At 39.2% G+C, this 25,863-nt stretch overlaps 1 protein-coding gene across 3 annotated transcripts in view; it reads left to right on the forward strand.

The window, feature by feature from the left end:
• The window catches only part of AMPH (amphiphysin), a 123,888-nt gene extending 98,943 nt beyond the window's left edge, over positions 1-24,945 (forward strand). Inside the window, exons 14-23 of one of the 3 annotated variants that reach the window (XM_054273546.1) lie at positions 296-319; positions 608-1,108; positions 2,936-2,968; positions 4,353-4,403; positions 6,439-6,552; positions 12,393-12,449; positions 17,314-17,451; positions 18,584-18,847; positions 21,171-21,272; positions 23,779-24,945. In XM_054273546.1, coding sequence (XP_054129521.1) covers positions 296-319; positions 608-1,108; positions 2,936-2,968; positions 4,353-4,403; positions 6,439-6,552; positions 12,393-12,449; positions 17,314-17,451; positions 18,584-18,847; positions 21,171-21,272; positions 23,779-23,886 — 1,392 coding nt within the window. In that variant the 3' untranslated portion in view covers positions 23,887-24,945. The remainder of the gene's footprint in view (positions 1-295; positions 320-607; positions 1,109-2,935; positions 2,969-4,352; positions 4,404-6,438; positions 6,553-12,392; positions 12,450-17,313; positions 17,452-18,583; positions 18,848-21,170; positions 21,273-23,778) is intronic. The other 2 variants (XM_054273544.1, XM_054273545.1) reach the window with 2 other exon arrangements.
• The last annotated feature ends 918 nt before the right edge of the window (positions 24,946-25,863 follow it).

Below are 25,863 nucleotides of genomic sequence, written 5' to 3' on the forward strand. Positions count from 1 at the left end.
CTTCATAGCTAAACATTTGAAATAAAAATGTTGGTGACTCACAGGGGAAAGCAAGAGGTGATCAATATTCAACATATATGAAGAACTTTTTTTGTAATGCAATTCAGAGGTTTGAAATTCACAGGCCTAGAATTAGTCTTGGGTGGAGTGGTGGGAAAGGACCTGCCGCTCCTTCCCCACTCTGATAGGTAACTGCAGCTGGTTAGAGAGTTGCTAATTAATGAACTGCTGCTGTATCAAAGTAAATCATGTTCTTCCTTTCTCTGTTTTATGTGTATGACTTCGTTCTAAACAGACAAGCAGCGAATTGGTGCAGCCGGTAAGCAAACCTCCCTCCAAAATCACAACCACTCTAGAGACTTCTTTAATCATTGTGGTGTAATGCATAGTTTTCTGGTTTTGTGTATCAGTGCTGCTCTTTTGCATTACAATTTATTGCCTTCAGATGTTGCAAATCACATAGCTTTTCCTAAAATTGCCTAATCTAGTCATTTCATTCTTTAGATTTAAATTGCTCTTGTAAAATATAGATGTTGTGTTTTGTCATCAAGTCCGCCTTTATCTTTTTCATCTTGTGTTTTTTCTTTGCTTTTCTGTCTGCTTAAAGCCTGATTCTTCAAAAAGTCTTTCCCTGTGTAACCTGATCATGGAGGAAACCCCAAACAGTGGGTCATCAGAAGATACTAACAGATCTCAAACTGATCTAGGTTCACTCAACTGGGGCCTAGATGTTAGCACACCCAGTATCAGCCAGGAAATTACTGCAGGCAGTTCTTTGCTTTTCCCCAGGGCAGAGCAAACCTCAAGCGAATCCACGGGTACTCTGCCTGCTAATGTTTGGCCTGCAGTAGGTGAGCAGGAGGATGCTGCACCAGGGCCAGCTTCTGTAAGCGAAAACCAGAGGACTTCACTGGAGGACCAGTTGGATGCCAAAAGTGTCGTGTGGAAAGATGTGGTGACCAATCAGCCTTTAGAGAATGTAACCAGTTTTGAGGCACCCATCCTGGGAACTGATAGCTTGTTGGATGAACCACTCCCATGTGATGTGCAAAAGGCAGAGGAAGAGCATGAGGAAGACGAGTGGGCAGGTGTCAAGCCAAGTGAAAAGGTAGAGACTGGAGCTAACTACAAGGAGGTAGAACATACAGAGGAACTGGAAGAGCAAGGCTATGAAACCAAAGGAAGCAGTGAGGCAGAATTTCATAACGGTTTAGCAAAATCAGATCTTGAAATTCTAGTCAGCACAGAGGTAGAAGGTTTACATGAGTTTGAACATAATTATGGGGATACTGGGAGAGCTAGTGGCGCTAACCTAGAAAACTCTACAGAAGAATTCAAACAGGTCAGTGTCTTTGAGGAGACAGATAGAGAAACACCATCGTTGAGCACAGGGCTGGAAAGTGGGGACAAAATAGGGGTGTACAACTGTAAGACTATAGAAAGCACTGGCTCTGAACCTGAGAGAGTCCTTGGTATCTGGGATGAGGACCGTGAAAATACATTTGAGGAGGCATTAGATCAAAGTGACAGTGGTACTGGACAGAGTACATCCATGGAGTGTATTAACATGAGGGCACATGTTGACCTAGACCACACAGGCAAGTACCCTCCAGATACTGGAAGTGATCTATGTGAGGCTGAATTATTCAATGCAGAAGAGTCTGGTAAAGGAACTGAAGATAATAGCATCAGCCACCTCCCAAATGGTAGTACTGATACTAAAGGTCAAGCTGCTGCTGAAGAACAGTGGGCCTTGCTGCCCAAGGCAGCTGATGCTGCCAGCACAAGCTATGATAATCCTTGCCTAGATAATGCAGATGACCTAGTGACAGGTAGGATAGCAACAGCAGTCACTGAAGTGATTAGCAGTGGTGTCCCTGAAGCCTTGGAAACAGAGCCCTGGCTGGCAAACTGGGATCCAACAGTTACTAATGATTCCTGGGGTTTTTCTAGTCTGTCAGATAGCCAAGCCAATGGACTGGATAATTGGCCCTTTTTCCCCAAGCAGGAAAACTCAGAGGAAGGTAACATGGAAAATGTTTGGTTAGGCATTAGTAATAAATGGTCTACAGAAGACCTAGGAGCTGCTGATAACAGCTGGGGGGAAGTAGGTGCAAGCACAGGCCACGTAATTCAGGAGGCGCCAGTAAAACAAGGTTTGCCCAGGGAGCAGGCAGGCATTAGCAATCCTGGACCGAGCAAGGACATAGCTAGACCATTGTCTCTGTTTCAAATGGGAAATTCCAGAAATGCTAGCACCGAGAGTTCAACTAGTCCTAAAGACAATGAGACCAACAACTCAGATTTATCTGAAGATGAAATTGCTAACCGGAGATATGGATTGTTGTACCAGGAAATTGAGGCTGATAAAGAAGAGGTACCTACCCCAGTGTGTAGTGTAGTCTAGACAAAGAGTTCCTTAGGCCATGCATAAGCTTGTTGTTTAAAAACATTCCATTTGTGTGTTTCCTACTGCCCTTCCTAAGTCCATGCTTTTCTTTTTTTGAAAAATTGCCATGCAACTCTTCATGGTGTGGTGCCCTTCAGCCCTTCAAGCAGGCTGAAAACAATGCATTTCAAAATGGTGAATGAAGCATTGAACTGTGAAGACACATTGTGTCTGGCAGCTTTTGTGTTTTAACTGTCGATGTTTAAATGCACCTGGTCTTTTTTTTTTTTTTTTTTTTAATATTTAAGGTACTCTGCTTTTTCTTTTTGTCATTTTCTTTAAGCTTGTGATGTCTGTTATCAAATACCACTGTTGTAAAAATTTCTTACTGGCTTACCCTTCTTTTTTTTTTTTCTCTTTTTTCTTTTTTGTGTCTTTTTTTTTAATGTCTGGCCTACATTTTTATTTTGCAAATAAAAATGTTTTAACTCATGTTCAGATTTAGTAAACAAAAGATAATTTGTTCTGATCTTCACTTCTACTTAGGCATCCACCATAGCATTTAATGGATTTGCACAGGTAAGAAATAAACAAGTTTTGAGATCATTTTTTTTCTGTGCTATTGGAAAGGCACTAGAACTGGCTATATAAATTCAGGAGATCTGTTCTACAGACAAGCTGCATTGAGACATCATTCTGTCTCAAATCCAGACCTTGTCTGTTGTCAGAAATTCTTAGATGTTGCTGGAAAGATTCTAACACCCTTAGGACTCTTGGCCTGACTGAGTCTAAAGCAAAAAATCTGATTACCTTGGTAGGACAGCTATTTTCTCCTAAAATGGCTCGTCTAGCTGTTTTATTATGCTCTTTTGTAGATTATTTTTCTCACAATCCCAAAATGTTGTAAAGCACACTATTTTTAGTACCTCTGTATGTAAATTTGTAGTAGGTTTTATTTTTTTCTTCATTTTTACTTAAGATACATTTTACTCTCAAAGTTTAACCTAGGTTATTTGTCTGCTGTGGTGCTGATGGTGAGTCTGTGGTACGCATTACAGAGGTACAGCACATAAACACACTGTGTTTATGCTTTCAGATTCCTGGGCTGTATTAAGATCCCAAATTTCAGGTGGATTACCTAGGGCCTCATTATTTTCCGGCATTCTCTTAGAGACTGACTCAACCACAGCACACCCTGTACACCAAATTTTAAAAGTACCCAAAAAGGCTCAGCTTACACAAGGATGGAAATGAGTCTCCCTATGATTAACCGTTCTGTTCCAGGGTATTTAGTGTAGTAAAGGATCCAGATGGAAGGGGCAAAGCACAAGGATCTGATAATCAAGGCAAAATGTTTATCTGGAGAAAATACGTATTTTCTCTCTCCTCTGTGGTAGGAAAATAATTTGGCCCAGCAGTATTTTGCAAATTAATTGGTTTTGAGGAAGCGAGATGTTGGGAAACACCTCCATTTTTCTACTTAGTACGGGTAAAATTTTATACTTGTAATTGCTATAGTTATTATTCAAATAAAAGCCCATGATCAAGAAGGAAGTACCTTACAGCTGGTGTACTCTGCAGGTACAGCCATGTGTAATCTGGGATTCAGAGTTCTACAACTTAGAAGTGCATTGCACCTTAAATTAAGTCCTTGTGAATCGCATGTATTTAATGAAGGGTGTGAATCACATGTATTCACTACCTTTAGTGAGGTGAAAAATGTTGGTTTAGAAACATTGAATATAAAATTGAAAAAATAATAGTGTTAGTATTAATAGTACTCAGATAATCTAAATAAATATAAATATCATAATAATTCCATTTATTTGCCATCTTTATTCGATGTAAATGTACTTAATGATTTTATCTGAATAAACCATTAAAAAATCAGGTCTTTCATGGACACCTGCAAATATACTGTCTCAAATATTTTTACATTATTGTTTTTCATTTCTATGTTTAGGATATCTCTGCATTTACAGTGCAATCAAATGAAAATGTGGAAGAGCCTTTGGTAAGTTGTGGCTTTTAGTTCCTTTTAAAATGTCTTGTCAAAAAGAGTAAAATTTTTCCTTTTTGCAAAGATATTTTCACTTTTTTTTTTTTGGTTTTCTATCCTTTGAATCACACCACTTTATGCAAGTCTTCCATTTGGAAGAGCTGGTGATACCATTGTAGTTGTAAGTCCATATTCACTTAAACAATTTTTCACAAGGATAGCACAGAGCAAAAGAAAAGAAAACCAGCATATTGTAAGGTATGTTTATTTTATAAAGGTGTAGTCAAACAGTTTGGTTGTTTATTGCATTTATGAAAATAAAAATACTTGAATGAGTACTAAGGTCCAGTGTACAGCAAGGACCTGATAGTATGTGATGGCTGTTACAGATCTCCAAAACTGCTGTAATTTTATTGACTCACCTCCATATCAATAGTGAGCGCAGTCTACTTCTAAGGAGGGCACAGTCTTCTCAGAATTGATCATACCTGGGCAGTTTCTTAGTTCCTCTTACAGTCTTTGCTTAGCCTGGGACAATGATGAGAATAACAACATTGCTGGGTGAGTGCTGTAGTTACTTAATGGCAGCAGGGTGATATTTAATGTTATTTAATGTGGTGTTTGTGCTCATGATGGTTACTGAATATCGTGAGAATATTTTTACTCATAGCTGCAATGTGGTAAGTCATCTGAAGTATGCTTTTCAACAAGTGACTCAAAGCACATCAATGTAGTCTGCTCTATGTTACTTGTGATTTTAAGTCTGAAAGAATTTTCCAGCATTAAATGTCAGGAAACACATTACCTGGGATAAATGTACTTTATGTTTCTCATTTCAGTCCTATTTCTTAGGAAATTCTCTAGAGTTGTCATTAATGTGCATTAATGCACATAGAGAAATTTTTGCAAAGTATTGTATAATATACGAGTGAACACTCCTTAATGCTGTGCCAGTTCCTGAAGGTCTTGCATAGGCAGACTTCTCTGTACTTCATTAAAAATCAGACTGCTTAAGGAGTATATGCAAAGAATTGAGAGGCTATGGTTTATTTTTTTTCCTGAAAAATATCAGGAGGAGAAGGTCTTTAAGATGTTAAAGAATTTCATAGAAGCTGTCTCTTCATCACTAGAGATATCACATTCTAGCCAGCAACCTGTTATCTTCTGCAAAGCAATTGTTTTTGGGCTTCATATTATGCTGAGCAATTTGTTCATGGCAAATTAATCAATTTGGTTTATGATAATCTGGTTGAGTCAGCCATCTTTATAAATCAAATCTGCTGAGCACAGCTTGGAGCTCTCCTCTTGTTAGGTGCATGTATTTGCAGAGTAATGTCTCTATTGGAGATCACTCTTCTGCTGTGAGCTGTTTTGCCACAAGACTGAACATGTTGCAAGGCTGGTGATATTTTATAGGTCCTCTTGTTGGAAAACAGCCTGAGGCCAGAATTTAAAAGGGTAGGAATCTCAATAGTACGTTGATAAATGAGTGCCTCGTAGGTGATTAAGAGCTCAAGAGAAAATGCATTTTAGTAAGAAAACAGCGGTGATTGCTAGAATTCATTGCTGGAATTCAATCAGTCATTGTGCAAATAAAAACTGTTTTGAGTCTCACTCTCTGTTCATTGCTTCTTACCGTCACTGGAGGAGGGTATATTGTCTGAGAACAGACAGGACCAGGGAGGAGGAGGTAATTTTTAAAACTCATGTTTGAAGACTAGGGTTGGTACACATGGGTGCCAGCTTCAATTTCTGGCCTTGCCAGCAGTTTCTGGAGCATTTTTGAGCAAACTGGGTGCTTTCCCCCACTTCTATTACCTCTTACTATAACTCAGGAAGCTTTCCTTGTGAGGGAGGCATGTAGGACTGGCTCATTTTACACTGATTATGAAAATGCCCTTTTCATGCTGTCTTTTACTGGGGACAAAGCCTGGCAGGACTGAGCCTGAAGCAACACTGTGCCAGGCACAGTTCCCTTTTTCCCACTTCCTCCCCAACATCATATGCTCCTCAACAATTTTTCCACTATCTACTTAAAAATCAATAACAGAAGACTGAGGCTGAAGAAACTCCACCTGGGGAACCTAAGGCTGAGGAAACCCCTGCTGCTGCTGCTGTTGTAGAAAAGGAGGCCGTCCCTGCTGAGCCAGCAGAGCAGGCTGTGGTGAGTGATCTGTCCTCCATGCCACCTCCCAGACCTCATTGGAGCCACTTTTTGTTATGGTGAATGTGCTTGCTGCATTTCAGCCATTCTTTCCACTGTCATCCTCCATGGATAGTTTCTCTGCTGCCTGCTGTGGCACAGCATGCGTCTCCAGCATGTGCCCCTTTCAGCCCTAAAATGTCATTCCTCCTGCACTGGGCATCTTAGACTCAAGTTTGGCTGAGTGGTTGTGGTTTCACAAGTTGTTTGATGTCAGATGAACTTCAGAATGGGAAAGAATTGGTGCCATTTTTAAATTACATTATTAGCAATTTTCTCATTTCATTTCAAGCACTAGGATAATGTAAATCTTGTACGATCCTTACTACAGCAGGAAAATTCCATTAAAAAGTTATTAAAGTAGGTCTACAAAGCTCAGAGTTTTAGAAGCCAGTTGTGAGCCAAAGAGAGGACACCAAACACCAGTTGGGAGACTTTTTACATGTCAGAATTCAGGAGAGGAAGAAGAAATTACAGCTCTGCATGAGGAACAAAGCAAGGCATCCAATATCACTGAAAATTAAGAGATGGTCTGAGACAGTAGGCATGGAGTTTGCCTGGAATGCCTAGCATTCCTTTTTATACAGGTATCTCACTGCATATTCTTTTTATCCAACACACTAGTGTCAGAAAGTCCTGGTGGTGGATGATACTCACAGGCTAAGAAACCCTGCATGAAAACTGCATCTGTTTTTGTAGTCTGTCATCTTCCATGCTTTCCTGAAGACAGTAACATGTTCAGAGGCTCTAATGAGTTGCTGGTAGAATATGAAGATTACTACTGAAAAACTGGATGGAAAAAAGGAGTTGTTTTGTGTGTCAGTTCCTCTGCCACAGAAGCTGGTGGAAGATACATAACTGTGCTCTTTGTCTATCAAGCATAGTTTGGTGTTATAAGTGTTCTTAGAAGAGAAGGTTTAAGCTTGCTGAGCTGCACTTGGACTTGGGGGAGACCCTGTTTGTCTTCTGCTTCTAAGCAGGGATGATGATACCCAAATGACCATGAAATTAGGTGGTTTTCAGTAAGCGCTTGATAACTGCCATATGGATATCTGTATTAAGCTAATGTACATGCAAATTAGCTGAAGAAAGTGGAAGTATCTGTAGATGCAGCTATAAATGTGGCAGCAGAGAGCATGGATAGATATCTAATTATCAAGCTACTGAGCTCTTTCTAACAGAGGGAAAAATAATTTATTGTGTGAGGAAAGTTGGGCAGGACGAGATGGGCAGTTCTGCAGGACTTTGGGGGAAAGGGCAGATAATTCCTGGCTCTGTCCAGCCTTACCTGTTCTCTGGGGACACCTAGCAGCATTGGACCTATGGAGGGAAGCAGTCACAATGTCTTCCCCAGAATTATATGTAGGTTTAGTTCTAATTACACTTGCATGATTTTTGAGTATTTGTTTCATATTTTAATTCACTTTTGCTTGGCTCCATCGTTCACACTGGAGGAAATTATTTCAGGATCATCCCCTTCTACTGACATAACTAGATGAAGAAAGCTTCATGGTCTGTGTAGACCAGGCTCTCCCCTTCTATGTGTTTCCAGTTCATATTGTCAGCTCTGTAGGAAGGCAAAAAAATTAAATTACCTATCTGAGGCACATTTTTTGTCAGACTGTTGATAAAAATGCCTCATGTAAATGTGATGGTTTGGAATAAAGTAAGTGGGAGGGAAGGTGGAGAGAGAAGAAATGGAAAATTGGTTATTGATCTGGAGCTCTTCTCTTCCCACGAGTGCATGGCAGGGAATAATGTGGAAGAACAGATATTAATGAAGCCAGAAAAGTGGTTTTATTTTGAAAAAAATGTAAAAGAAGTTCCCCATTTTTCCAAAAGGAAATATTTTTGTCCTGCACTGAGACAAAGCAATACTCTGAAGCCTGTTGCACATCTTAAGAACTAATTAAACAGTCTCTGTCTGCAGTACCATGCATTTTCTTGCTGGCTGACATGACCTTTTCAGTTGATCCATTTTGCTGCTGAGGAGTTCTGGGTCATGTTGTCAGCTGCTCTGGCTGAGTCACAGGAGTGCAGAGCTATTGGAAGAGAGGCAGAGATAAACAATGCAAGAGACAGATGATTTAAGAGCAATCCAAGAGGAGGAGCATAGGCATTAAATAGAAGTTAAACAGTTTTGATTAGGTTTGTTCTTGGTGTTTTGTTGCTAATTCAAAATCATGTTGTCCTTACTAGTTTGGGGAAAAAACCCAAAGTGCTGGTTTTAAAAATGCCTGAAATAGAGTGACTGCATGTGTTTCTGAAAGGTTTTTATTTCAGAGGGGGTTTTCCAAGACTTGCAAATAAGAGTTTTGATGATTAGGATTAATGACAAATATGTTCAAAGCTAAGGAAAAGTACACTGAATTTCAAAAGGTGAAAACATGTCATTTCCCAGCAGCACTTCTACATTCATTTGCTTTACAAGTGACAGTTTCCTTTAAAAGTAGAATTGTAAAATATTAATTGGCAATCTTTTATTGAGTTCAATTGCTTCCAGTTTGGAGTGACAGCCAGTCCTCAGCTGAGTTTTTCTGTGGTAAGTTTCTGGTCACATCCCGTTAATCCAGAAAATTTATGACACAGATCCCTCATTGTAGGAACTTCACAGTAAATTTTCTGGCAGGATGTTCATTTAAATTATAGATAGAATGGTCCAGGGGATAGAGTACTACTTGCCCGTCTGGGCATTTTGGATTCATTTTGCTGTTTCATAGTCTGCCTGATCAAGATTGGCAAAACTTCATTAGAAGAGCTCATCAGAATTGTTGCCTAGGATCTCTACATATCTTTGTCTTGGTCCTTCAGATCTCCAGGTCTATAGAACAAATAAAGGTTTTATTAGTAGCTCTCAACAGTTGATCTTTTTTGGGGAGGGGATAAAAGGGTAATTAGAGGGACAGGATGACCATGTGTGCCAACAGAGAAGAAAGTTAACCATGGTAAACAGTTTATGCATGGAATTCTCCGCACAGAAAGAGTTGTTTTTCTGTTTCTAAAGCATCCCCAAAGACAGCTATAAATCCAAAGGATAGTCTGAAGGATATAATGCCTTAACCACTGGCTTCTTTCTTTTTCAAATAATACTGCCCTTCTCACCACAATTTTTCACATTCAAGCAAAGATGTCATGAGGACATCTCCGCCATTCTCAATTTTTCATATTCAATCAAAGATGTCACAAGGACATCATAATAAAGTGAATACTTATGAAATGTTGCTATTTCCCTTTCTTCTTTTCCTGTATGTGAGACATAATGCTTGAGATCATCTTTTCTACTTCCACTGCACTTATATAGTTTGGAAAAAGCTTCCCAGTGCTTTGGGTCTGATGCCTGCCTGGACTCTGATGTTCTCCCATTAAAGCAGTCAGATACTCAGCTAAATGCTGTGGTTTTCAGAGTAGTATATTCAGAGTAGTATAAGCATACGTGAAGCTACCTCCTGATAAGCTCTTTACAGACAGAGTGAGTACAGCAGAGGCCAGGGAACAGCCTGCAACCAAGTGTATCTGATTAGGGTTCAATCCCACTTTAGGTACTATTCACAGTGCCCAGATGGTGGAATGTGTAGTTTGGGAGAGCAATACAATGATTAGATACAGAAGAGCAGTCAGCTGTGCCCAGATTCTGAGCATGAAGCTAACTGCAGGTAAAAAATGGGAGCATAAGGCCATTAAAAATATATGACTCTCTTTTACAGGAGAGAACTGATGTAGAATAGTGTCTTTCTGTTGAAGTCTCCAGAAGCAGATTTTTCTCTCTGGAACCAGGGTGTTAGTTCCCTAATGTTATTCCAGTCATCCTTTTTTCTAGGGCTTCATGCTCTAAAAGTGATACAGTTTATCATGCCTCTCTTCTCAAACTCCATTAACCACAAAATCCCAGCTTCTAGCTAATCAGAAAAGCAAAATCCTACTAAATTGACTAGTACACAATAGTCAAATTAGCTTCAGGAAATCTCAAGCTTTGGGAAATAAAAGAAGCTCTCCTTACTTTCACCTTTCCAACTAAAATTGTGCTTTTAGTTAATGAAAAAACAGTTATTATTCAAAAATATGCATATGTGTATATTAAATTGTTCTGCTATGATACCCAAAGCTGAGCTGGTGGGATTCTTACCAGAGAATATTGCTGGGGAATTACTAAGAAAATGAAAAAGGCCAACATGTTCCTGACTTTGAAGTGCAAGATTATACTAATTTCTGAAGGCAAATTGTAAATACAGCTGCTGGCAGAAATTCAGCATTTTTTAATATTACAATTAGGGAAGTCATCTGTGTACGGACTTGCAGTCGGACATGATGCTTTTATGGGCAACAGTTTGCTCTGCTCTAAGAAAAAAGTAATTCTCTGGGTGGCTCTGTGTATACATACATTACTAGAGTGTGAAATATTTATATTTTGCTGCAGATATTTGTTTTTTTCTATTTAAGACCCTATACAGCCTCCTCAAACTATAAAATTGAAGACCACATAGCAGGGGCTTGGAAACTTAAGGAAAAAAAGTAATTAATCATTTTTTTAAAAGGTTATAAGGTTATATAATACTGCAATTTTAACAGAGATAAGGCTCTAAGAGATTTCTTTGGCAACACTACTGTCAGCAGCTGCCCTGTCCTGGCATCTGAGCATGTTTGGGGCTTATGACTGACTGCAAGCAATGCTAGGTTAGAGTAGAAAAAAAAGGAGTGATATGAAGTTTGCATGTAACTCACCTTTCTTTTATTAAAAAAGAAATATGCAACCATTTCAACTGACACTTAAAGAAATGTTGACGTGACAGTTGTGTGTGAAGGCAGGTAGCTGGAGCCCTGAGTATGTGAGGTTTCCTGGCTGCTGACTGCCAAAGCAGACACTCCAATATACCATGCCCCCAAATATGTTTGCATAACTCCTCTTCACCCTTACAGCTCTGTAGAAAAATCTGACCTAGCTGTGTCAAAATTTATTAGCAAAATTGATTTCCATAACAGGGCTTTGACTTGGTTTTGCTTAGCAGAGTGTCTTTAGAAATAGCCATGTCTGCAGAGAGTCAAACCCAAACAGCTAAAAAAGCACTTCCAACCATTCCACACCAAACCTGAATTTTAGTGGTTTTGACTGTTGACCTTTTGTAGAAAAGAACCTGGTGCTGGTAACAACTAACAAGTAGTATTTGGGAGGAGCTTGTTACTGGTCAGTGCATTCAATCATTTGAACACCTAAATGAGTGTCACATTTGGCAAACCACTGATGTCTAATTTTTTAATTTCAGGCACTTGCTGCATGTACCACTGAATATGTGTGATTCTGAAAAAAAAAAAAAATCTGAACTTTGTGACCTACATCATTTGAACAGCCCCTTTAAATGAGCTTCAGTCCAACATGAGTGGAAATAGTGTTTTATGTAGTTTACACTGAGGCCCTGGTGAATTACAGAAAGAGCAGCAGGTGATAATGGAAACAGTTTGAGTCACCAGTGGCAGAAATTTGAGCTTGGTGGAGACTGCAAGGTTCCTTATTAAACAATTCTTCAAAGCTGGTGCTGTTACAAGAATGGTAGTAGTCAAATTGTCCTTAACAGTTCCAGTGGGATGATGATAACATATATAAAGGGTTTGTTTTAGCACATAAATACTTCTATTTCAGATTATATGGGGCAGTATATTTCTGCTCGATAGTATATACTAGCTCATTTAGCCATTCATATCATTGCATCCATACATGGCACGCTTCCATTAGCTTGATTAATACCAATTTCTCTGCAGCCATTGCTTCAGCATGTGCAAGGTGATGACCATATTTCCTTTTTATACAGGAGAATGTTGAGGCAGGAGATAAGGAGACAACTGGAGCTGCCGAGAAGGAAAGCGAGGTACATATGAATAGACTTGAGTGTGGTTGTGCTTTAATATTTTGAACCATGGCAAAAAAATTGTCATTTGCATGTCATCAATAGGCAGGCCAGTACCATGCAACAGTGACCTAGCTGTGGTATGTAAGTCTAACACTGCACAGATAAATCTCCACCCATGACATATATTCTAGCTGTGGTATGTAAGTCTAACACTGCACAGATATATCTCCACCCATGGCATATATTCTAACATATCACCTCTCATTCAATGTGGGATTTATTTTAGAAGCTGCCTGTTGCAGCAGTATAGAGTGACAAATATTTCAGGGCAGCAAATAAGGCAGCTCCATAGCTAAAGGAGGTATAGTGGTGTTTCTATTGACATTTGGAAATACGTTGCATAAATTCCCAGTAGCTCCTACAAATTTCTGTATATTTGTTTACCTAGCCTTTCTGTAAATTCCTTTATTAAAAAAATCCTATGGTTAATCATTTATTTTTCCTAGCACAATATGCCCTGAGCTAAAACAGATACTTGGAAATAATCATGTTATGAGTTAGTTTGCTAAGCATAGTCTGGCATTATTAGATACAGTTAAAATCAAATTACAAAGCAAATTAAAAGCTCAGTGACATACTTTAGGCTGTGCATATGTGAACTTGAATGATTGCATGTTGCTTATATTTCTTTAGGGGTCATTAAAGTACTTACTCTGAATCCTTGTGTACTAAAGTGAAACTACAATGTGTTCAAATGTGCACAAAGGGCAGCACAAAAGGATTGGTTGCATATTAAACTCAGGAATAGAAATAGGGACTGGGAAATAACTCCTAGTTATTAGTCACTCAGGATTTGTATCTCAAGACTAGCAATCTGTATCTCAGTGCTAGCAATCTGCTTTTTTTGTAGTTACTCATTTTGATGCCATAATATATACAAAAAGGTAATGAACTGCTTCAGAACATGCTACATTTATCTGTCCAGGCTTAGGTTCATTGTCCTGCTGTAAAACTGCATTAGGTCTGCTAGAGCCAAGGATATATTTGTGGCTGTAGGGCATACCAGTGTCACTTGGAAGTGAATTTGGGACTCACTGGTGCTGTATTCCTCACCAGCACTGCCACATCCACATGGAAGCCAGTGGAATTGCATTGGAAGGAAATGCAGAGTGGGAGTAGTAGATCAAGCCTAGCTTGGTGTGGACTCAGTGCAAGAGTGTTGTGTTGTTCCTCAAGCATTGCCTTGTCACTCCCAACAAGTCTGGTTCAAGAAGAAATATGCAAGAAATGCCTCACAGTTGTGCTAGCACTAAGGCTAAGTCTTTGAAATCTTCCCCCTTTATTCTGATACTACTTGTTCACTCTCTGAGAGTGAATTTGCCCATATTCTGTTTAAAACAGCTGTTTAAAACAGTATTACTGTATGCAGAAGAGCTGCCATAAGAGATTCAGTTATTTGCTAAGCCAGCATTTGACTGTTAATGGAGTGTGGTCCCTTTGCTACTCTGTAACTTGCATTACCAATTATTGAGTACTACTTCAGAATTTTCCAAGACTTTGCAACTGATGCATTCCCTCAAACTTGATGATTGGTCTCTCTTGACATTAGATAGTTTAGCTGTGATTATAACCAAGTGTCATAAAAATTACCCATTCCTGTTCTAAATCCTGCCATGGGGCAAGAACTTCACCTCTGGAAGATGAATGTATCTGAGGGAGCTCCTCTGGCAGACCCCAGCCACAGGCTTGGGCCCCTTCTCCTGGGCTCATTATTTGCTACTGCTGAATCTGTGGCATTGTGTTGAGCTAACTGTAATGCTATGAGAGTACAACTGTGTGGATAAGCTGCATCCTGGGTAAAGAAAAATTCACATCTGTGCAATTAAAAAACAGTTGAGTGGTTCTATCACACCCCTCATTATACTGGATGATCCTTTTTTTTTTGCCCCTTGTGTGCTTGGTGTAATGGGACAGCTGTCCTAATTTCAATAATTTGAAATTTAGACAGTCAGAGATTGCTAATTTGGAGTACTATTAGATTGCCTAATGTTATTAATTACCTATATAAAAGAGATTAGTAGGATTGGTTTTCAGTGTGAAGTAAGGTAATACAAGTAGCTGTATCTACAAGGATGTGGTTCAACACAGCTGGTTATGAATTCAGCCTTCTGCCCTTTTTTTTCTCTTCCGTCCTAATCAGATATTTGAGGCTGATAGTGAGGTTCATTCTGTGCTACCTCATATGCCTTTTTATAAAAGCTTTTTTTTATAAAAGCATCTAGCTTTTAATGGTTTTGTACTCTAAGACACAAGAAAAATGATTGCGATTGTGAACTATGGTATACATTTAGTGATTCATGACTGCATGCTGTGAGAGTGTCACACTTTCACTGTGGGGCATTTGTGTGCCGATTCAGGTAAATTAGTATCCTCCTCCTTAGTAAAATAAAATGGTCCATAGGAATCCAATAAGCAGAAAAGAAGTTGTTGATCTTAATCAGAATAGACAGCAAGACCAATTTCTGCAGCATGCTCTTAGAAGTGCATGGTGTCAAATCAATCTCATGTGCACTTGATTCCCACTATTTCCTACTAACTTCTTCCAGGACTTTAACATTCATCATTTATTTGTGTATCTTCTTGGATCAAGACTGCTAAAATTGGTAATACTATATCAGTGGCAGACTTGCATGCCTTATAGGAGAAAATGTCAACATCTGACCTTCTCTGTTGATGTTATTTCCTCTTACAATAGAGCATGCTTCAGCAGCAGCAGTTTCAATTTAAATTAAAGTTGCCCAGTGATTTCTATAAATCCATACAATATTGTCTGTCTTCATGGATTCCAGGAGGATTTCTTTATTACATCAATTAATAACAGCAAATAGGAGTAGTGGTGAATATTTAATGTTGCTAAAAAACAATGCCTGAACGGTGCCCTTGAACAGTTCCTGAGTTCAGGTAATGAAGTTAGCTTCATCCACAGGGGAAAGATCAAACTGAGGAAATAAATAGCATCAGACTGTTCACTGGCTATCAGAGAGATTACTACTAACTGTGGCTTGACATTGGTACCTCGAAAAGAGTTTTCCTTCAGTGTTTTTTTTCTTTATCCTTGAGCCATCTGCTGTAAGATAAAAATTCTGTCTTGAAAATTAGATTAAAGCAATGAGTTTCATAATTTACCTTCAACAGTCCAAACCTTAAGATTAATCCATTTTAAGTATATACCCAATATGCTACCATAAGCAGTATATAACAATGCAAGTGTTAGGGGGCTGCATGAATTCCAAGCATCTTGGTTTAAGACAGTTTAAAAGGAGAACACCCTGGAATGAGTTACCTCCCTTTATAGGTTCAACCAATCCCTTTCTGCCACTAAGGAATGAACACGAGTAGATAAAAGTGAAAAATAACAGTTTACTAATAAATTAAACAGCAACAGGCTAAAGCCAACAATAAATAACTGCTAGATACAAAATAGCTAAATCTTATGAACCCGTGAGAACAGAGAGATCCAAAATGCCAGCAAACAGCCTTTCCTGAGATAGCGCCCAACAGGGGGAACTACATGGGAAAGACAAAGGGACAGGATGGCGTCCGATTCCTCCCAGGAAGGCAGGAGCTCATGGAGCAATTCCAGTGGTAGATGAAGACCTGACAGTCCCTCTGGGGTCAGTGCTCTCCTCACAGCCGGAGACAGCAGGGCAGGCAGGGCCAGGCAGAGCAATTGGGCCGGGCCACGCATGGCTCACAACAGTCCGGGCCAGCGCCAGGGCTGCTCCGCTTACCTCCGCTGAGATGGGCACCTGCAGAATCCATCCCAAGGCAGCTTAAAGTCTCTGACTTCAGTCTCTCCAACACAAGGAAGAAGACAAAAATACGAAAAGAGAACCCAGAAAGGGAGAAGCCTCTGCTTAAGCAAAGCCGAGGCAGCTAGCAAAGAAAAGCCGCACAGCAAGAGGGAGACAACCTGCCCTGCTAGGGCAGACTGTAACAATGCCCATGATAGCGTCCTGCCCCAGTTTTTCCAGCTGCAGGGTCTTAAAAAGACAGTAACAATTTGGGGAGCAGATAGATAGGGAATACAATAACCTTTTGAGTTATTTATACTTTACAACTACAAGTAACAGTTTCTGCTGGATGAAGGATTTAGGCAGTTACTTTTCTATGCACTTTTCATGAGTTTGAATAAATCATGCATTAACTTCTTAACACAGACTGATCAGAAATTATTCAGTCACAGCCAGACTTTAAATGTATCTTTTTATGCTGACATAAGTATAGATCTTTGTGGTTAATTTTTTTCTGATACTTACCTAGACGTAGAATATATTTACTTCTCCTGACATGACCTGATTTGTAAGTCTCTCTGTTAGAAAAGAATGTGTAACTAAGATTACAAGGTTTTTGAAGCCAGGCAAGGTCTGTGGTGAGGTAGGTAACTAGCTGGAGAAGGCTTGAAGGCTCTTCCCAAGAACAGACTCCATTAGCAGGGTCCTGTGGACCCCTAGACAGTTTGCAAGCTCCTCCTCCTCTGCAGAAAAATCAGTGGTAAATTTCTTCCACAATACAGCTGAAAGACAAGGGAAGGAAAACAGCTTTAACAAACAATTACTCCACTCAGAACACCTGAGGACTCTCCTAAATGTTGCCTGGTGAGGTTTCATAAATGTCTCTCTCCCACCTTTTAATCAGTTTTTTCTGTACAAGCTTGTCCCCAGCCCTGCTGTTCTCCGTAAATCAAGAGGAACACCAGAGAACTCAAGACCGTAGGTCAGCATCACACAAGGAGGTCACATAGCAGAGGCTGGCCCATGTTCTCTCCAGCAAGTGTCTGCAACTCGTACCCTGAAAGGTCGCTCCCTCCTGTTGTTTTTAGGTGATGCCTGTTGGTGAGAGCACTACGGTGTCAGAAGACAGTGCAGCTGTGGCAGCAGGAGCTGCCACCACTGAGCAGGAGGATGTTGCTGAAGGTGATAAACCTCAGGGAGAAGAAAAAGAGGCTGATATGTCTCAGGTAACTCATGTCAGTGCATGCGAGAGTGTGTTAGGGGAATCAGGACAGATTAAACAGCCTGAGAGAGGCAAGGCTACTGCAGCTCTGTGCCCCCAGGTTCAACCAGTACAGGTTCAACCAGTAGCAAGATTGATGTTGTCTTGGGATGGCCCTAGAAAGGTCTCACACAGGGTATCCTTTCTTTGAAGTCCTTACTTTGGGTTGTGCCGATCACATAACAGGGCTTTCTGGAGAAACAGGCAGAGAAACAATTGGATTTTTCTTATATCCTGGCATCATGTCCTATCAATAGCATTACTTTGTTTCCTGTAAGTCATGGTGGTCAAGCCATGTATCCATATCTGGCCTGCTGCCTTTTCCTCTGCAACCTCTGAGGAGCTGACAAACACCTGCTAGAGCAGACCCTGTAGCTGAGCAGCCAGTTGCCACCTGATTTCATTGCATATTCTATTTCATCTGTGCTCCAGGATAAGATGGTTTGGAAGAGGATCTATGAACTTTTTTTTTTTCAGGTTGGGTGCTACAAAAAGTTTTGTTAAATGCTTTTTTGCTGGGATTCATTATTGGTCAGATGCTGCTTAGATTTTTTGCTTTCTCTGTTCCCAGTTACATTGTTGTAAATCAGGAGAGATCCCTTCAGTCAAAGAAATTGATCATATTTCCTTCTTTCATCACCTTCTATCACTATTATCCTGCTGACTTCAATTTCCAAATAAAAACAGTACTGTGATTACTGGAACTACTGGCTTCACTCAAACTTGCTGAAACTAAAGAGCAGAGTGAAGGAAAAAGGTGTAGTGATTTCCAGGAATGCTGAGAATAATAAAAATTCTCTGTAGGTAGCCCAAGCTACCTACAGAGAATTTTTATTATTTAGTGCAATAATGTGTAAAGTAGGTTTAGGAGGACTAAGGGGAGCAGTGATAAAAGGGAGGGGATTATTCCTTGACATTCTTGCACAAATACTGTTTTCTGTCTTAAGAATTCATGGTAGAGAAAAATAGAAATTCTCATCCCCATATATGCCCTATGCAATAAACAAACGATAGTGTTTTCCTGCTTGAAATAAAGTACTAAAAAGTTTTGTATTTCTTTTCTGTGGGGGGGTTGTTTTTTGGGTTTGTCCCCCCAGGAAAAGGTCAGCAGCATCCCTGCAGTAGTAATAGATCCAGCATCAAACAACGAGGGGGAGGGAGAACACGAAGTCGTCATGGATGAGTCCAAAGATGCCACAACAGAGATGGGCGCTCAGGTCACCAACACTTCTCTCAGTGAAACTTCCCAATCTGGAAATGATCAGAAACCTGCTGAAGAAATCCAGGCTGCACTTTCTCAGGATCAGCCCGTTCCAGCAGAAGATGCAGCTTCAGCAATGCCACCTGGTTTTCTCTATAAGGTCTGCTTCTCCATTCTTCTTTTAGATATCCCTAGCTTCTGTGGATGAGTCTTGTCTGCACAGGTAGCGTTGTGATTTGTTGAGGGCAAAAGATTCTCAATTTATCAGCCACATACATGCACAAATACATGTAACTACAAGTGTAATATTGTGTTGTTGCTTCGTAAATGAAGTCTGAGAAGATACATTTTCTGCATGCTTGTTGCTGTGCATATATTACATAGCTGTAAGATTCATTGAAGTACAAGAACACTTGAATCTCACCAAATGACTGCTGAAAATTAATATATGGAATAAAACTGCACTGCTGCACAGTTAATCAGGAATATTGTTGATATATGCTAATTATATATCTGATATGCTGACAGTATATTTGATCTCTAAGGTCCCTTGCAAACCCAAAGCATTCTATGATTCTATGATCATTTAAAAAATGGCTTTTTTTCTGGCTTGAAAATCTTTAGTGAAGTACTGACTCTATTGAAACTCATGGCTGCAGTTAATGGTAATGAAGCCAAAATGTCATTCAGTAACTTTACTAATAATATAAACTATTATGGTAATCAAACAGAAAAATTTAATGAGGCATAAGAGAATTTCTTTCCTTGGCTGGCAAAACCCCCAGGGTTTCCTGGTTCACAAGATTCTTTGAAAATACTTTTCATTTCTGAGCAGTAGAAAAACTCCTTGAGGATGGATGAACTTTACATGCTTCCTACTATAATTTGCATAGTTCAGACTAATTAGTCCCATAGCACTTTCTAAGTATGCCATTCTTTTTGGTCTATTCTCATTGCTCAATATTTTCTGCAAACTTTGTGGATAGCAGTAGGGTAAAGGTAAACACTATCATGCAACTCAAACATGCTGTCATAGTTAATCTTTTGCTTTTCATTCCACTCTCTAGGGTCAGACATAGAGAAGGAGAAGCAAAATATATGCTTTCAATCTGTTCCCAATGCCACTTTCTTTCATAACTGCAGAGTCATCGTGGAGCTGTCTGTGCGTTGAGAAAATTAGACTAGCTATCTTTTAAGGAGATAAAACCATTTACTTAAAATGGTCTGTTACAATGACATGCTGATCTTGCCAATGTTTGAATGCTCACCCCTTTGAAAGGCAGATATTTTTGGGCATATTATGGGCATACCCATCTGCTGGTAAGTGGGAGTTCCAAGGCAATCATGAAGTAGGGTTCCCATTACTCACCTCTTGGATCATCTATTGCAATGGGTACTGTATATCTGACTCAAATGGTTATAGATATTCACAAGAAGAGTAATACAACAATGGCCACAACAAGAGAATGAGAAAATATAAAGTTTTTGAGAATATTTCTCAATTTTATTTGTAAAATCCTGCCACCCCTCTCGCAGATCTTGTCATGATAATGGGGAATGGAAGGCAGTTCCTTACATGGGAAAAATGACAGTGACAGGCCTTGTCCAAGAGGCAGGACTTGTGGAATGTTGCATTATAATCTGTCCTTGAGATCTTGTAATCTTGGGGAAGGATCTTAAGTTTCTTCTGTTAGTCTCAGGAAAGGAAACTATCCTTAACTTGTCCCTGCTTCTAAGGATAGGCATTAAAAACTGACATGAATCAATGTCTAATATCAATTTATGCCAGATCAAAGGAGGTGGTTCTGTTATTGTGAGATCCCACCTGGAGTGCTACATACAGTCCTGGTGTCCCCAGCATAAGAACGATATGGAATTGTTGGAACAAATCCAGAGGAGGGCCAAGGTTGATAAGAGGACCGGAACTGCACCACCTCAAGCTCCGGCTGAGAAAATTGGGGCTGTTCAGCCTGGAGAAGAGAAGGCTCCATGCAGAACTCATGGCAACCTTCCAGTATCTGAAGGGGACCTACAGGGAAGCTGGAGAGGGACTCTTCATCAGGAACTGTACTTCCTTGTACGACAAGGAGCAATGGGTACAAATTGAAAGAGGGAAAATTTGGATTAGGTATTAGGAAGAAATTTTTACTGGGAGAGTGGTGAGACACTGGAACTGGTTGCCCAGGGAGTTGGATGTGGATGCCCCAGCCCTGGCAATGTCCAAACCAGGTTGGATAAGGCCTTGAACAACCTAGTGTAGGGTGTCCCTGCCCAAGGCAGGGGAGGTTGGGACTAAATGATCTTTAAGGTCCGTTACAACCTGTTAGCATTCCATGATTCTATGATCATTTGAATGCCATTGTCTATAGCCATATGTTTGCATAAAGATGATTTTTTTTTTCAGTCCAGATTTAACAGGTAATTTTGTTAAGAAAATGTCTTCATTTAGATCACATCTATATGTGTGGTGTTTTTTTCTTTAGGTTGAAGTTTTACATGATTTTGAGGCAGCTAACAGTGATGAGCTTAATTTAAAACGAGGAGATATTGTGCTAGTGATTCCTTCTGAGACCACAGCTGATCAGGTAAAAACATGGTTCTTCCTTTTGTTGCCACTTTTCTTTGTCTCAACTTTTTTTCTTACAGGTTATAGTTAATGGAAATGTGTATTCAAAATTATGTTCCTGTAAGAAAACACAAAGATTTTACTTATGCCTTTGTATGTAGTTTCATTTGAGCTAAATGGCACAATTGACTATACCTGAAGTCACAGATACATGTTATTAGCAGGATCTGACCTCTGCATATTTTTTAGGACTTTTTTGTGCTACATTGTATTTCATACTGACACACAGGTACACAAAGATTTCATGCAGAGGATGACCTACAAACTCTGTTACATTGTTCTATATCATCTTGTCATCATTCCAGTAGAACTGAGTACATGCTCCCTAAATGGTCAGTTTTTATGTGTGATTTGTAGAAATAGTGCAAATTCACCCACAGAGAGCACTGAATGCACACAAATTGGGGTGTCCTACAGCCTAAAGGTATAGAGATGCTGCTCTGTGTTAGGTGCCTCTGATAAAGATAACTTTGCCCCTCGGAAGCCTGAATCTGAATTAAACAATACTTCAATTTAATTTAAGGCATATAATTTTGTTCTAACATTGTATTTCAGGTGAATTTTTAAACAATTTTATTCCATATGTTAAATTGAATTGCAGTGAAGTATGTTGATTTTGGCTGCTGCTTCAAAAGAGAAGACTGTAATGTACCCTATTAGCACCAGCCAGTCCATGGGCTTCTGTTAGTGCCTGTAGTGTTGGTAAGAAGTCTCCCAATTGATTTGGGGGTTGAGGAGTGGGGGACTGGATCCTGCCTGATCAGGTAGCCAAGAGCACTGCTCTGAAAGAAGAATATCTCTTAAAATAGGCCTAAATACTAATCCCTAAGCATATATGAGCCCTGAGAACTGTGTTTGAAATTGTTTTGCTGGTTGATGCTGTTCAAAGTTAGGTAATTATCAGTCCTCTCAGCTGTGCTTTCTTTAATTCAAGATACAAATTCTTGGCTTTTGTGAGTGGGGTTTTTTTACTTATTTCAAAACAAAATATTTACACTACAGCAGATACATAACTCTTTTTATTGGAATGAAATCTATTGTCCCTACTCAAATTATGCTGTCTTACCTCATAGGCAGTTCAATTGATTTCACTGTCAGTGTTTGCAGAATAGGACACTACTCTAAGGATAGCAAAATATGGTCTCTGACTTAGTCTATGTTTTGCTAGGATATTGGGTGTTAAATACATGATAATGCTTGGTGAGTCCATGAAGTGTAATTCTTCTGGCATGCACTGAAATTCCCATTAGCATTAATTGAAGTAAATTGTGTGCAGTGATGGAGAAAATAGATCTTTATGTACTCATGTTTCCGAAGCCATTCTTTTCTTATATTTATTGCATGTTACATATTTCCCCTTCATGTTTAACATCACCATAAAGCTCAATGCTTTTGTCTTTTGCCAGATACTTTGTTGATTTTTATAAAGGCTTATCTTTGTTATTCTTTATTCTCCTTCAAAAATGACCTGTCTAAAGCCTTAATTCCGATACACCTGGTAACATGAACCTCCATTTGAAGAAAACCAGCCCCACACAGTGGCTTTTTCCATTAGACTTGTGTTGAAGTTATTATCCAGTAAAACTGTGTATTCCTTTCTACACTCTATACTGCCTATGCTGAAGAGCTGCAGTTCCTCTGCCTCTTAGATATTCCACATGCCTCACTTAAATGTACACAGTCAATGTCACAGATAAGCTTGATCTGCTTTAATGATGCTTATTTGGGGGCAGAGAGCCCCCACCAGCACACACAACCACCCCATAATCATGATTTGATGGTGTATGTGGTGATCTGTTCAAGCTGTTCTATCTGCATATGTACTGTCTATACAGTAATAATATGACAACATTAGAAGTTCTGTTTGCCACGACTTTGCTTCAGTTCCTTTTCTTTAAAGGAAAAAGATACAGAGTTTCTTAGTGAGATGAGAGTAGATTGGTCATTTTTTAAAATACCAAATTATTTTATTCTAGGCAGAATATATCACACTTGAGAGAACCCAGTACTTTCCAATATGAAATCTCTCTTTTGTTTGCTTGGACAACTGCTGATTTGTTGAAATTCTGCTTATCAAGTCCTGGTTTATGTTTCCAGGAGTTTTTTGAAAAAGAATTACATACTTTCTAGACATAGTAACTCCTGAGACTGCAAGAACTGTTCTTTCTTCTGACTGTTGATACATGAATGAGAGAAAAATATCTCAGAGGAAAAAAATTAGGATTCAGAACTATTCTTCCCCCACCTAGATGGGCTAAAGGCTATCGTGTGCTTGCAGTCACTTGGTCTCACAAAATTGTAGTCTGGTAGAACAGAGAAAATTATCTGTGCAAAATCAGAGGCAGCTTTTTAACCAAAACACCAAATCCTTTTAGCCATGTTTTTCTGAAAACATCTTCAGTCTGAAGATCATAGTGAGGGATGGGGTACCTAAAATTTAAGAGTCTCTGTCTTTTTCATTGCAGGAGGCTGGCTGGTTGACTGGCATTAAGGAATCCGAGTGGCTTCAGTACAGAGATGCAAATAGTTATAAAGGACTTTTCCCAGAGAACTTCACACGCCATCTGGAGTAGTTCTCCCAGGCAGACAAATGTAGTATGAAGCTCAGTCAGTAGGTTTTTAACCTCTTTGAAACACAGGAGCCCACCTTTTTGTTGTTTAAGCTGTTAATGGTTTACAGACTGGTGCCAGACAAAGCTAGTTGAAACATATCAAATGAGCATGAGTGCAAACAGTTAAGCTGTAATTTCTGAAGCAGTACATGGGAAAAAAAAAACAGATAAAAATGAAATGTCCTTATTTGTTCACAAGTATGTGGCGACAGGTTTGTTTGTGCTTCGTCAGAGCTTGGTGATCCTGTATTTGATCCTTTCCCAAGAAATCTGAAATTAGCTTCCTCAATACCAAAACCTTAACTTCTCTGCACTAAGTGTATTGTATTCCGTTGCACTGCAGAAGATTTAATTAATTATCCTGTAGTTATAAGGTCAAACTATTACAAGTTCCATATGTTAAAAAGGTAGTTAACTACTGCAACGTTTTTCAGTGTTATTTTTGGACATGCATAATATATATACACAAGGACTTATATGTGTATATATAAGTGCATATGGCTATATGCATTTTCACGACTTCATTGTAGCTCTTTGGCTGTGTAGTATCATCCAGTACATGCATTGCTTTTTCATTGTCTGGCATTACAGGAAACAGTTTTGTTCAAAGCAAAACTAACTACTCCATTGCCAAAACATGATACAATATCTGTGTTTGTAATGTGGAATTTTCATTCTTAGATGATGAATAACATCATGTTCAAAGCCGCTAACCTTTGAGAAGGCATGGCTCGGTCTCCTCTTCCAGCTGCAGTAGTTACAATGAGATAACCTGGAGGGGGGAGTTGTTATGATGCTAATCTATACTTTTTTATTTAATTGGCTGAATACATTTTCAAAAAGAAACAGAACTAATCTCTGAGAATAAATAAACACAATATATTTTCACTATATGTATTTATGCAGCATATCTTCACAGAACCTTTTAAAGTAAGATATATATATCCTGTATCAAAAAGTCATCTGTAACTTATGTTTTCCAGTGCTGTGTCATTAAAAATAAACCTTTGGTCCAAAGAAGCTGTTTCTTCTGTGGTGCTTTTGAAGTTTTGTAAGAAGTCCATATAATTTATACATTGTATTATATAAGCTAATCTTAATTTAATACCTCTTTTTCCAAAGGAATATAGCATAACAGGTGCAACCTCTAAATTCTTGTTCTCAACCCAAGTTGTGGCTAGAGTTCCAAAAAGTCTGAACCTCAGCTCAGTATGTCTCTCTGCTGCTCTTCCTGTTCCCAGCTCTGACCACCAGCTAATATCTGTGCAGTAAGAAAGGGAGATTGTCTGTATTTAACCATCACTCAGCTGAAGATCTCTGTCTCTTATTGATTCTTCACTTGTCCACTTTTTTCATAAGTAAGTTTTCTATAAATCTGCTCCGTTATGTTTGCTGAGGCATGGAAGCTGCAAATATTTAGGAATATCTATATTATCCTAGGAATTAAGTTATTTTTCATTAAACATTTGTCATCTCGTATGCAAACATTATCTGTTTCTACTCCATTCCTAATTTGCTAAATCTCAGTTGAAGAAACTGTGCCTCTTGAAGAAGAGGAGCGTTGAATTTTTCTCTGTTTTTCAGGGTCTCTCTCAGTAGGTTTCACAGGTAAGTCCAATGATAGCTGTGTTTTATGAAGAAGCTGAATGGCTCAGTTGTGACAGCTGGGATTTTGGATTTGAAATATCCAGTGAGTCTAAGGAGGTTACAGGAAAGCATTCTGGTTTTCTGTTCTTTCCTTCAACAGGTTTGATCTAGGGCCAAGAACCTCTCCGTCAAAACTTTCTTTTGGTTTTCTTCTTACATTAATTCCAGACTTGAGCATGCCGTTTTGAGGTGGTCATAATAACCTATTACACTTGGTTTACAGTGATACTCATGATAATCTCCAGGTAGCTTCTTGCTTAACTGCATCTCAACACTTACATTTCAGTAATG

Source organism: Melozone crissalis, unplaced genomic scaffold, assembly GCF_028551555.1.
Source record: "Melozone crissalis strain CALT ecotype California unplaced genomic scaffold, PUWL_Pcris_2 ptg000016l_1, whole genome shotgun sequence".
NCBI classification, from domain to species: domain Eukaryota; kingdom Metazoa; phylum Chordata; class Aves; order Passeriformes; family Passerellidae; genus Melozone; species Melozone crissalis.